Source organism: Mobula hypostoma, chromosome 7 (assembly GCF_963921235.1).
Source record: "Mobula hypostoma chromosome 7, sMobHyp1.1, whole genome shotgun sequence".
NCBI lineage: Eukaryota > Metazoa > Chordata > Chondrichthyes > Myliobatiformes > Myliobatidae > Mobula > Mobula hypostoma.
Window position 1 is genome coordinate 29,987,342 of NC_086103.1, and position 13,409 is coordinate 30,000,750.

Genomic DNA, 13,409 nt, shown 5'->3' on the forward strand with positions numbered 1-13,409 from the left:
GTTCCACCTCCTTCTACTACCCATTGTGTTTTCCCCTATTCCTTCTTCACCTTTCCTGCCTATCACCTCCCTGTTTCCCCTCCCCCACCCTTTTATCTTTCCCCTGACTGGTTTTTCACCTGGAACCTACCAGCCTTCTCCTTCCCAACCTCCCCCCACCTTCTTTATAGGGCCTCTGCCCCTTCCCTCTTCAGTCCTGACAAAGGGTTCTGGCCCGAAACGTTGACTGATCGTTTCCACGGATGCTGCCCGACCTGCTGAATTCCTCCAGCGTGTTGTGAGTGTTGACCTGCTGTTCTCACCTGTCTGAAAGGCAGCGTGCCATCCCAGAAAATACATAATGGAATAGTTTTGTAATGCAGGAGATGCACAACTCATCAATAGTTTTCCCCTTTAGAAGGACATTGCACACCTGGTAACATTTGACACCATTCTGGAGAGAAGTTTATGCCTGTTCCTTTTTGAATAGATTGAAAGGAAAAATTGGGAATGGTTACTAGGCCTAATGTAACACAGTAAGCTCTTGCAAAATACAAGATAGTCCTTCTCCCCTGCTATTTTCTAGAAAATGATAACAATTTGGCAAATTTTATTTTGAAAAACATTCCTTAGTGCTTCACCAAGACAGGAGGAGAAAAGAGTGTGTGTAAAAAAAATAAGAACTGTTCTAACAATGACATATTAAGTTGCAAGGTGGTCTGCCAATAGAAGGAATACAATGGCATATGATCTTAAAATGTTTTATGGAGTGAATCTCCAGGGAAATTGATCACATGAACCCAACCCAGACCACCAGGGAAGCAGAATGCATTGAGCTAGTTAGCACACCAGAGGAAACAAAAAAATCAATCCACTTCTTCTGCACAGGATCAGATTCTCTAAGAGAGGACAATGATCAGAATTAGTTCCAGGACCCAACTCCATTATTCATGAGCGTGGATTGAGGAGAATACGGTTTGAATGCATGAGTTTGCAACTCACTTTTCAATCATCAGCCGAAACATGAAAGGGTGGACAAAGCAAGGAGAAAAGCTGTCCTGTATCGCATGACAATTAACTAATTTGGCAACTGAATCTGAAATAAAAACATAAAATGAAGCCATGATATATCTTCTTTACATTGCTATAATTAGTATTCATCACAAAGAAATAACTAAGGGTTTTTATGTAAATTTGAACATACATTCAAAATTTATGTGAAGATAGATTTTTTTTGGAAGGAACACCACATCTTAAGTTTGCCAACAGATACCATTAGATATGAAAAACCTATTGAGAATAAACAAATAATTTATCTTATCCTGAATTTGGCTTGTCAAAATATTAGCAAGTCTTTTTTTTGAAAGTATTTAAAAGATCAATGCAATGAATGGTCTATTCTCATACTAATATGTAAAAAAATGTGCCGATTTTCATGGCTGCAGAATATTCTAGATTCCACTACATCTGGTGATACCTTTTTAGTTTTTAATATAGACATGTAGCAGCCAATTACTATGCTGCAAAGCCCCACAAACAGCAATGATATAAATGACCAAGGCGAGAAGCTCGAATTCCTCTTCCAAATAATACCGTGGGTTCCTCTACATTTATTTGAGAAGCAGGATGTTCCGATTTGGCAGCAAAACACGTTTGGTTTTTGCTACACTGTATTCCAACCCTGCTTAACCTCTCAAGTATGCAATTAATTTTTCAGTATCACGCCCTGCACGCTGCAAATTTACTCCATTGCGTCTTATTTCCAAGATTATATGGCCCGAGAGACTTTTCAGTTTCAATCTGTTTACACTATATAGCAAATATTCATCCTCAACATTAGTCTGCCCATGAGAGAAGTGAAAATCCATTGGAAAAGAAAATCATGTGAGTTGTATAACAGGTGGGAAATCTATTCTCTCACATCACCGCACGGCAAAGTTGAAGCTGCTCAAGTTAGATGTTAGTAACATCAACCTCTTTATTGGCTGCTGCGCTTCTGAAATCCTTCCGTAATTTCCAGCAAATAACTGCATTTATTACATAAAACCATTTTGCCCTTATTTCACAATCATCTACAAAACTGAAATCAATCTCACATAACACAGCAAAAAAATTTCACAACCAGTACCCTCTATGAGGGATGTTGGGTGGCAGACGATAATTAATTCAGGCCAGTCATATAAATTGGGTTCCAATTTAAATTTCTAGTTTTACTTTTCAATTCAAATTACCACATTTACATTTATGATTGAAGTACTTTGTTCTTTCATCTGTAATTACTCAACTCTACTCTTTAAGGTACTAAAGCAGCAGTTTTTGGAAAAGGGTAGTTACTATTGCATCGTGGTTAGTTTACAGGAACTCCTACCAAGAGAGAAAAATGCATATATGGTAGATATAACAAAGTGTTTTCAAGCAGAAAGGCCTTGATTGCCAATTGTGTTTACTGTACTATGTCTGCACTGCAGCTTGATGGCATTGCATTAGGACGCTGAAAACTGCAACAACCTGATTTTCATTGGCTGTGTTAGAGCAATTTTTGGGGTTAGCACCTGCAGCAATTAACTTAACCACCTTCAGCCCCTAGCCTTCAGATTCGAATATGCATTGAAGATTTTATTATAAATGCAGGCTAGAAAGACCAGGAAACAGGCAGGTAACTGATTGTCTACATATGCATGAATCCAATCAGCATCCCATGGCATGGTACAGCAGTAATTAACATTTATTTTAGGTGTGACGCTGGGAGGATCCAGGCATTTGAAACCGTCACATGTGTAGCTTAAAGACAGGATTGTAAATATGGGTTTGTTTGAATTGTCCTGAATTTTCTTTAATCTTTAGCACATAAAATGTTGTGTAGTGTTGGGCTAGGCAGACCTTTTTCAACCAAAAGGGTCTCCATATCATGCCACCCCCCGAGGGAGAGGGTTCCCCTTGTCCTCACCTACCACCCCACCAGCTTCCGGGCCCAACATATAATGCTCTGTAACTTCAGCCACTTCCAACGGGATCCCACCACCAAGCACAGCTTTCCCTCCCCCCATCTTTCTGCTTTCTGCAGGAATCACTCCCTACACAACTCCCTTTTCCATTCATCCCCCCCATCCCTTCCCACCGATCTCCGTCCCGGCACTTATACTTGTAAACTGGACAAGTGCTACACATGCCCTTACACTTCCTCCCTCACCACCATTCAAGGCCCCAGACAGTCGTTCCACGTGAGGCGACACTTCACCTGTGAGTCGGCTGGGGTGATATACTGCATCCGGTGCTCCCGATGAAGCCTTCCATATATTGGTGAGACCCAATCCAGACTGGGAGATCGTTTTCCTGAACACCTATGCTCTGTCCAGCAGAGAAGGCAGGATCTTCCAGTGGCCACACAATTTAATTCCACATCCCATTCCCATTCTGATATGTCTATCCATGGCCTCCTCTACTGTCAAGATGAAGCCACACTCAGGTTGGGGGAACAACACCTTATATTCCATCTGGGTAGCCTCCAACCTGATGGCATGGACATTGACTTCTCAAACTTCCGTTAATGCCCCTCCACCCGTTCTTACCTCATCCCTTATTTATTTATTATTTTTTATTTTTTCCTATTTCTCTCTCTCTCTCTCTCTCTCTCTCTCTCTGTCTCTTTTTCTCTCTCTTTCCCTCTCACAATAACTCCTTTCCTGCTCTCCATCTTCCTCTGGCACTCCCCTCCCCTTTTCTTTCTCCCTAGGCCTCGCGTCCCATGATCCTCTCCCTTCTCCAGCCTTGTATCCCTTTTGCCAATCAACTTTCCAACTCTTAGCTCTATCCCTCCTCCTCCTGTCTTCCCCTATCATTTCGGATCTCCCCCTCCCCCTCCCACTTTCAAATCTCTTACTAGCTCTTCTTTCAGTTAGTCCTAACGAAGGGTCTCAGCACGAAACGTTGACTGTGCTTCTTCCTATGGATGCTGTTTGGCCTGCTGTGTTCCACCAGCATTTTGTGTGTGTTGCTTCCATATCACGCCTGCTGTATCTTGTTTTGAGGAATAAAGAGGCTATTACATATCTACCAGTACTTTTCTCCTGTGACTTCATTCACGCAACAAAAGGCTACATTAGCTCACTGCAATGTGGCACACACACTATGTCACAGAGGGCTAATCCATCTGAGCAGAAAATGGTGCAGCTCGGTGTTTGGATCGCTGCTGACTTATATCCAGTAAAAGCAGTCCAATATTGTCTTGCCAGGTAATTAAGAAACTGCCAATGGATATGATTGATGGTGCTTGTTGCCTGCCATGTGGCACCACTGAGAGATTGAAACACTATGGTTGCTATGCTTCCTGTGTTATTCATGGCTTAAGTGTGAGCAGATGGTGTAATGGCACATAATCGACTGTATCCTAGACCATACACGCAGGACAGCTGTGCATAGCTACTGCATCCAGCACTGCAAATGTGATAGCATTGAGAAAAATACAATAAATTTATTTTGTATCACTGAACGTTACTGACTTGGAGTACACATATTATACCCATGCATCAGTGCTGACTGAATTCAACACTGCCCTCTCATAGCACTTATGGAATTCTTCACTTACTGCTTTGGATCGGATTTCTTTGGCATACAAAGGCTGCAAAAACTCAGATGGTCCTTCTAACCGCAGACCCTTGTCAGTGATTCTTAGATGCCCCATGCCATCCTGCAATGGAAAAAAAATGGTAATGTCAAACCAAGAGATAAATACATCAAACCCACATTTAGGCAATGAGCAAGTTCAATTTGATAGCAGCTCAGATAGTCACAGTCATAGTCATAGTCATAATTTATTGATCCCGGGGGAAATTGGTTTTCATTACAGTTGCACCATAAATAATTAAATAGTAATAAAACATAAATAATTAAATAATATGTAAATTATGCCAGAAAATGTCCAGGACCAGCCTATTGGCTCAGGGTGTCTGACCCTCCAAGGGAGGAGTTGTAAAGTTTGATGGCCACAAGCAGGAATGACTTCATATAACGCTCTGTGTTGCATCTCGGTGGAATGAGTCTCTGGCTGAATGTACTCCTGTGCCCAACCAGTACATTATGTAATGGATGGGAGACATTGTCCAAGATAGCATGCAACTTGGACAGCATCTTCTTTTCAGATGGCAAGGTGAAGAATCTATTCCAAAGATTGCTAGTTCTAGGAGTGATCTAATGGATCTCATTGCTTCTTCACTGATTTTGGAGTAAATTTAGTTACCATTGGTCTGAATAGTTCTCTCTGTCTCAAATCCTGCACATAGTATTTTTTAACAAACAAATAATGTAATTATGGAATAAAATATTATCTTAGCCACCAAATATTTGGAACCCAATTGTGCCATAATTTAGTTAGGATAGACCTTATTCCTCTGGTTAATTGAGAGTCCTGCCTTTTTCTTTTAATAAAAGTAGTTTTGGTTTTGGGGAAGGGAAGAATATTGAGCATATTATCTATGTCAAATCTTTATAGTGCTCCTTGTTTTCTTCTAACTGCTCCAGAAGTCCATAAGATTGAGCAAACATTGAAATATTCATGAACAGCTACAGTACTTTTATACTGATATACAAATAAAAATTGCTTAAATGTTCAATACAATGAGCTAAATCAGAACCAATTGCATTCTGAGACACTTTAATTATCCAATCCCTTCAAGTGGAGCAGTCTATAAACCTCAGCACACTCACCTTCTTAAAGAATTCTGTGAAATCTATTACACACTGAGCAGTTAGACAGTTCACTCACAGGTTCCCTGAGGACAAATTCACAGCTATCAGAAATTCCACTGAAGTAAATATGAGGGATAACTGTATGTAAAACAGATGCTCTTTACTGGAAGGGGTGGTTGTCAGGATAAGGTGTTAAAGAGCACTCCACCTTCTGCTGCTTCAGCAATGACCTTCCCTCCAAAGTAAGGTCAGATGCTCACAAGTGATTTCTACTTGCAAATGTTCAGATAATGATGCAGTCTGCATCTACACACAGTGAGACCTGTACAGCATTTAGACTTGAGCTGATAAGTGGCAAGTAACAGTTGTATCATAAAAAAGCCAAAGAAATTACCATCTTCAATTAAAGAGAGATCAATCATCACCCTTTGACATTTGACATTATTGTCATCAACAAATTCAATACCATCATCACTGAGCAGTCACGTAAATGATGCAGCTGCAAGAACCTGGGTATACGGTGTGCATTGGCTCACTTCTGACTTGCTACAAATTACTTTACTGACAGTGTCCGACAAAGTTCAGGAAATGCAACAGCATCCAAATCAATACAGCTCCCTTGACTGGTGCCCCAATCACCATCTTATATATATAAAAAAACTTACTCTGGCTCTGGCAGTGAAGAAGAAGTTATGTATGCATTCTATAATTTGCAATGTTAGCAATCCACCAATCTTCTCCAATAGCATTTCCTAAAACCATCAGGTAAAAGGGAGTCAATTACTTTTAAGATCACCTCCAAGTCGCTTACCCCATTGACATGGAAGCAAACTGGTATTCATGCATTATCGCTGAGTTAAAATCCTGGGACTCTCTCTCCAAGAGTATTGTGGGTAAACTATTATAGAGTCATAGAGAAGTACAGCACAGAAACAGGCCCTTTGGCCCATCTAGTCCATGCAAAAACCATTTAAACTGCCTACTCCCCACGACCTGCAGTTGGACCATAGCCTTCCATATCCCTACTATCCATGTACCTATCCAAACTTTTCTTAAATGTTGAAATTGAGCTTGCATACACCACTTGAGCTGGCAGCTCATTCCACTCTCTCACAACCCTCTGAGTGAAGAAGTGTCCCCTCATGTTCCCCTTAAACGTCACCTTTCACCCAAAACCCATGACCTCTGAGTGTAGTCCCACATAACCACAGTGAAAAAAGTCTGCTTGCATTTGCTGTAACAATGCCCCTCATAATATTGTATACCTCTGTCAAGTCTCCTCTCAGTCTTCTACTTTCTAAAGAATACAGTCCTAACCTATTTGTATAGACCACTTGAGCTGGCAACTTATTCCACTCACTCATGACCTGCTGAGTGAAGATGTTTTCCCCTTTATTCTCAGATCCCTTTGTTCTACCACACTCGTTGGTGCCCTGCCATTCACTGTGTAAGCCCACATATTTGGTCCCACCAAAGTGCAAAACCTCACACTAGTCTGCATTAAATCCCATCTGCCATTCTTCAGCCCATTTTTCCAACTGACGCAAGTCACTCTGTAAACCATGATAGTCTTCCTCGTGTCCACTACACCCCCAACCTTGTTGTTGACCGCAAATTTGCTCTCCAATTAGCCACATCATCATCCAGATCATTGATATAGGTGACCAGGACCAATCTCTGTGGCACACCACTAGACACAGGCCTCCAGTCAGAGAGCCAACCCTCTACTACCACTCTCTGGCTTCTCCCACAAAGCCAATGTCTAATCCAGTTTACTACCTCCTGAATGCCAAGTAACTAAACCTTCTTGACCAGCCTCCCATACGGGACCTTGTCAAATGCCTTACTAAAGTCCATGTAGACAACATCCCCTTGCCTTCATCCTCTTTCCTGGTAACTTCCTCAAAAAAGATCGGTTAGACATGACCTACCATGGACAAAGCCACGCTGACTATCCTTAATTAGTCCATGTCTGTCCAAATGCTTACATATCCAGTTCCTTAGAATACCTTCCAATAACTTTCCCGCAACTGATGTCAAACTCACTGGCCTATAATTTCCTGGTTTCAGTTTAGAGCCTTTTTTAAACAGCAAAACAACATTGGCTATCTGCCAATTCTCCGGTACCTCTCCTGTCGCTAAGAATGATTTAAATATTTCTGCTAGGGCCCCAGTAATTTCTGCACTTGTCTCCAGTAGGGTCCGAGGGAACACCTTGTCAGGCCCTGGGGATTTATCCACTCTGATTTGCCTCAGGCTAGTAAATAGCTCCTCTTCTACAATTTGTGTGAGGTCCAAGAAGTTGATGCCATTTTGCCTCATTTCTATAGACTCTGAATCTGTCTCCCAAGTAAATACAGATGCAAAGAATGCATCTAAGACCTCCACCATCTGTTTAGGCTCCACACATGGATTACCACTCTGGTCTTCCAGAGGACCAATTTTGTCCCTAGCCATCCTTTTGCTCTTAACCTACCTGTGGAATCCCTCAGGACTCTCCTTCATCTTGCTTGCTTGAGCAACTTCTAGCCTTCCTGATTTCTCTCTTGCATATCTTGTAGTCTGTAAGCACCTCATTTGTTCCTACTTGCCTATAGCTACTATGCACCTCCTTTTTTCTCCCTTATTATGACATGGACTGCGATGGTTCAAGAAGGGCACTCCTCATCAGCCTTCTCACAGGTAGCTTGGAATGGGCACAAAATGCTAATCTAAATAGATAAGTATTCATTGTTGAATCAATAGAAAATAAATTGTGCGTGAGCGTGTGGCCCTCACTCATTAGTATGTATGAGTGCTTTCAATTTTCATCCATAGGCACTACTGCAAAATTTCTAATATAAAAGTCATAAAGATTTTAGGCTTAGACAATTTATTCAACCTAAAGTTTCTACAGACAGGCTGAGCACCACACAGCTGACATAAAAAATTCAGTTATAGGGCTCTGCTGAGCTGTTTATAGTAAGCGATGACCCCAAACTGGCATGCTAAATAGTACTAGGACAGACATGATTGATCTGTCCTACAGTCTTCATTTTGCTTAGCCTCCCAGTGTAAATGAGAAGCTACTTCATGAACACCATATGTAAACTATGTTACTATGGTGGATGTGTTTTATAAGACTTAAAAGTAGCATAGCTAATTTCAGTTTTAGATTGAGTGTGGCTAAAAGTGTGGAAATATAAAGCTCGTAATGGAAACATCTGTAAAGGATTGAGAGTCATTGAATGATTTATTGTACATAAATTTACTTTTGAATAAAGTATATTTTGAAATTTAAAAAAATAGATTGAGAGGTGAGTACACAGTGTAATCTTTGAATTAGTTTTTAGTAAACATATTATAAACTTTCAAAGCAACACAAAATCCAGATAAACTGATATTATGGAAGGTAAGACACTGAAATACAGCTCCAAGCAAAACAGTGCTGTTCTGTCAAGAGTTTTCTAAGGACTGAATCTACCTGAAGAAATCCAAAGGCAACTTATTTTTACATTTAGATCAGTTCTGTTTTGTTGCAAAAACGGCTTAGGTTTTTTTTTGTCACTGCAGTACCAACTTAATGATATGTTGTCCTAAAGTATGGAGCAATATAATCCACCCACTGAGAGGTGCAAACGACAGCTGAGCATTTCTTTGCTACACGAGAGCTGTTATTTTTATGCGGCTGCTATTCCGTGTTCTGAGCTCACTACCTAATGTCGGAAATAGGTGAGGTCACCCAAAAGCACTGAAGAGTTGAGATCACGCTGAAAGACGGCTCACACCTTTGGAAGCTCCCACATTTCAAGGAGTCAAGAAAATGGGCCACTAACTATTAACGATTATTTTTTAAAAATAGTTTTATCAAGATTGTATCTTCAAGTCTTCCTTAATGTACAAAAGAATAATAACTAAACAAAATGGAGTTATCTTTTTGGAACACCCTTACCTGCTGGAAAACTGGACAACGCACTTGTGATTTAGAATTTACAAGTCTGTACTCCAGAATCCAAATCAGGTTTATTATCAGTGGCATACTGTGTGGTGTAGACTTTGGTGTTTTACAGTAGCACTGCAGTGCAATAGTATAAGTTACAATAAGAAATGTATTTAAAAATAAATAAATTGTGCAAAATGAGAGCAAAATATTGATGTAGATTTCGTGGCTTTGGATAGACATCACTGAATTCTTGTTTTGGTTCCAACTGGAAACCTTAGTGTTCAGCCAGTTGAGTGGCTGTAAATCTCAGACTTCCATGCAAGCTTACGATTGCAGAAATCTGGGATTTACAGAATTATAGATGGAGCTGCTCTGTCAATACATTCAATCACTAGGATCCACAGGGAGTCTAAGAGTGGGGTCTAGCTGAGATTCTGCAGATGGGTGTGATGGTGGTGGTGGGAGAAGGGATAGGCTGGCGATGGTACCACTGGAATCCTGAGACAGGATGGAGCAGCCGCAGTTCTGATAGCCCACCGATTTCAGTGAGAACACAAGACCAATGGGTTAGAAGACAAAGGAAAGATGTGTCCTTTTAATTATTTTGACTCAGCTTAATGTTTTAATTAAATATGCTTTTCATGTGTTTAATGAGGTTTCATGCCTTGATTTTTAAGCATCTTTTATTTTTTAACTTCAGTTTTAATTTAAATTTCTCTGACTGAATGTAATAAATACTTAATGCTATTAAAATACCTCAGAACTTTCACAGCTGGCAAAGTTCTCCCCAGCTTGACTGTTTGGGGCCTTCCAGAGGCATGGTCTCCACACTTCATTGCCTGAGGTCCAATTGTCATGCAGGCATTGCTCCTGGACTTGGCAGAGCCCAGGGTCAGAGGAGTCAGCCCTTTGCAAACAACCCAACAATGTGGGGATGTGCAAGGAATGCAAAATGTTCGTTCTTCCCTACAAGATCCAGCATTATATCATTGGCTGAATGTGCATTATATAACATGCAGTGCAAGTTTTATACAGCAGGGAACATGAGCATCATATTGCTAGGGTTTTACTATCATTGTGTGTATTATTAAACTCAGTGGCCACTTTATTAGGTACACCTGCTCACTAATGCAAATGTCTGATTAGCTAATCATGTGGTAGCAACTCAATGCATAAAAGCCTGCATACATGGTCAAGAGGTTAAGCTGTTGTTCAGACATCAGAATGGGGAACAAATATGATCTAAGTGACTTTGAATGTAGAATGATTGTTGGAGCCAGACAGGAGATTTTCACACACAACAGTTTCTGGAGTTTACAGAGAACGGTGGAATGGTTGAAAAAAATACCCAGTTAGCAGCAGTTCTGTGGGCAAAAATGCCTTGTTCATCAGAGATGTTGGAGGAGATTGTCCAAACTGGTTCAAGCTGACAGGATGGCAACAGTAACACAAATAACAACGTATTGCGACAATCGTATGTAGAAAAAACATCTCTGAACACACATGTCGAAACTTGAAGTGGACGACCTACGGCAGCTGACCAGGAACATACATTCAATGGCCACTTTGTTAGGTACAGGAGGCATCTAATAAAGTGGCCACTAGGGTATATTGTTATATATGAGATTTATATGACCGCTGATACAACCATTATATCTCTGGCAGTATGAGTTCTATAACAACATGGTGTGGATATTTTTTGGCTGGATGAGTACTGAACATCACTGGAGATATTAGCATGTTTTGCCAGTGAAATGATCACAATGTCACTAGGCAAGTGTGCTGAATACTGCTGGTGATCCGAATGTTAAGTAGACTTGGTTCTACATTTGTTATCAAGCATGTGCCCATTGGCATACATGCATTATATAGCTGACACAGTATTACAAGAATTCTGTACATTATATCACAGTACATGTGAGAGTTATATCTTTAGCTGAACATGCAGTTCTCACTGCATTAAATCAATGATTTAGACATATTTCATACTTTATGCCACTGGTGGATGAGAATTATATCACAACTGCTGTGCATAAAATATTGCTAGAGCTGTGCCTGGGAATGCTTTATATCATTGTTAAAATGGCTGAAGAGGTGTGCACTATATATCTTTAAATATAGGCAATATCATATGAGAAGGATGCATACATCGTAATACTATGTGTCCTGCATTTTTGCATATTATACACACATTATATTTCTGATTACTACTGCTGTTAGCAATGCTTATGTAATTAAGATCCTTGCACTTTTCCCTGCGTTTTACTTTCCAAGGGATTCTGAAACAGTTGACAATCTTGTTAGGAGAAAAAAAAGCAAGGTTTTATGTTGCAAAGTAATCCCACAATATGTAAAAAAAACAGTAATTATGCTTCAAATATTGCAAAACTATGAATCATTGGCTGTAGTGTAAATTCAGTAAGGTTAAAGGATGTAATATTATGGGATGAAATGTAGTGGCGTGCTACAACACTTTATTTATTAGCAACTAAACACGCACTCAGTGGCCAATTTTATTAGGTACACCTGTACACTAGCTTGTTAATGTAACTATCTAATCAGTCAATGATGTGACGGCAACTCAGTGCATAAAAGCATGCAGACATGGTCAAGAGGTTCAGTTGTTGCTCAGACCAAAAGTCAGAACGGGCAAGAAGTGACTTTGACTGAGGAACAATTGTTAGTGCCAGACAGGGTGGTCTGAGTAACTCAGAAACTGATTTCCTGGGATTTCTTCACACAACATACTCGAGAGTTTACAGGGAATGGTGCAATAAACTATAGAACATCCAGTGGCAATTCTGAGGGTGAAAACACAAAGGAGAATGCCCAGACTGGTTCAAGCTGACAGGAAGGTAATGGTAACTCAAATAACCACATGTTGTAACAGTGCTATGCTGAAGAGCATCTCTGAATGTATAACACATCAAACCTTGAAGTAGATGTGCTACAACAGAAGAAGACCATGAAATTATACTCAGGGCCCACTTCATTAGGTACAGGAGGTACCTAATAAAGTGGCTGCTAATTGTATCTAGAGTAAAAAAAAACTCTAGTTTATCTTCCTGCCACTTAAGACTTTTTTCAAGACTATTCCATCTCCTCTCTTTTCCACTAAATGAGAAAACAAGCATATCTAAAATTATTTTATCTGCCCATTGTTGCTGCTTAACTTGTTGAACAGTTTTGAGCATTCTCTGTTCATTGAAAAATGGAAAATTGGGCACTGTTGGCAGATGGAATTTCATCCCAACAGATGGGAAGTGATATATTTTGGGAAGTTAGGTGGAGGTAACATGTATACATTAAATAGAAAGGTGCTCAGGAATGTTGATGGACAGAGAGACATTAGGGTCCAAGTCCACAGTTTCCTAAAAGGTATTGATGAAAGCATGTGGCCTACTTGCCTTCATAGGTTAAGTCATAAAATATAAAATTTGGGACATTATGCTGCATTTGTAGAAACACAGGTTAAAACACACAAAGTATTGTGTGCAGTTCTGATTGCCACACTATAGGAAGGATGTGAATGCATTAGGAAGAGTGCGGAAGAGATATACAGTACCTGTGTTGTACACCAGGATACACCAGGAATTTGCCTGGCTTGGTGGACTTTAGATATGGTGAGAGATTTGATAGGCCGTGTTCATTTTCCTTGGAGCAAAGGAGGCTGAGAGAAGATCTGATAGAAGTATATAAGATTATGAGAAAGAAAGATAAGTTACACAACTAAAATCTTGGGCATCAAAAGGAAAAGGGTAAAAGTTTTTGGTGAGAGTAAGGAATTTTAAAGGGGGTTTTGAAGGAAAGGTTTTACACATAG

General features: G+C 40.1%; 1 protein-coding gene across 3 annotated transcripts in view; it reads right to left on the bottom strand.

Moving 5' to 3' along the window:
* Positions 1-13,409, bottom strand: part of sgcd (sarcoglycan, delta (dystrophin-associated glycoprotein)) — a 210,243-nt gene that overhangs the window by 113,716 nt on the left and 83,118 nt on the right. For all 3 annotated transcript variants that reach the window (XM_063053191.1, XM_063053190.1, XM_063053189.1), the window contains one exon: positions 4,565-4,666. In XM_063053191.1, the coding sequence (XP_062909261.1) occupies positions 4,565-4,666 (102 nt within the window). The remainder of the gene's footprint in view (positions 1-4,564; positions 4,667-13,409) is intronic.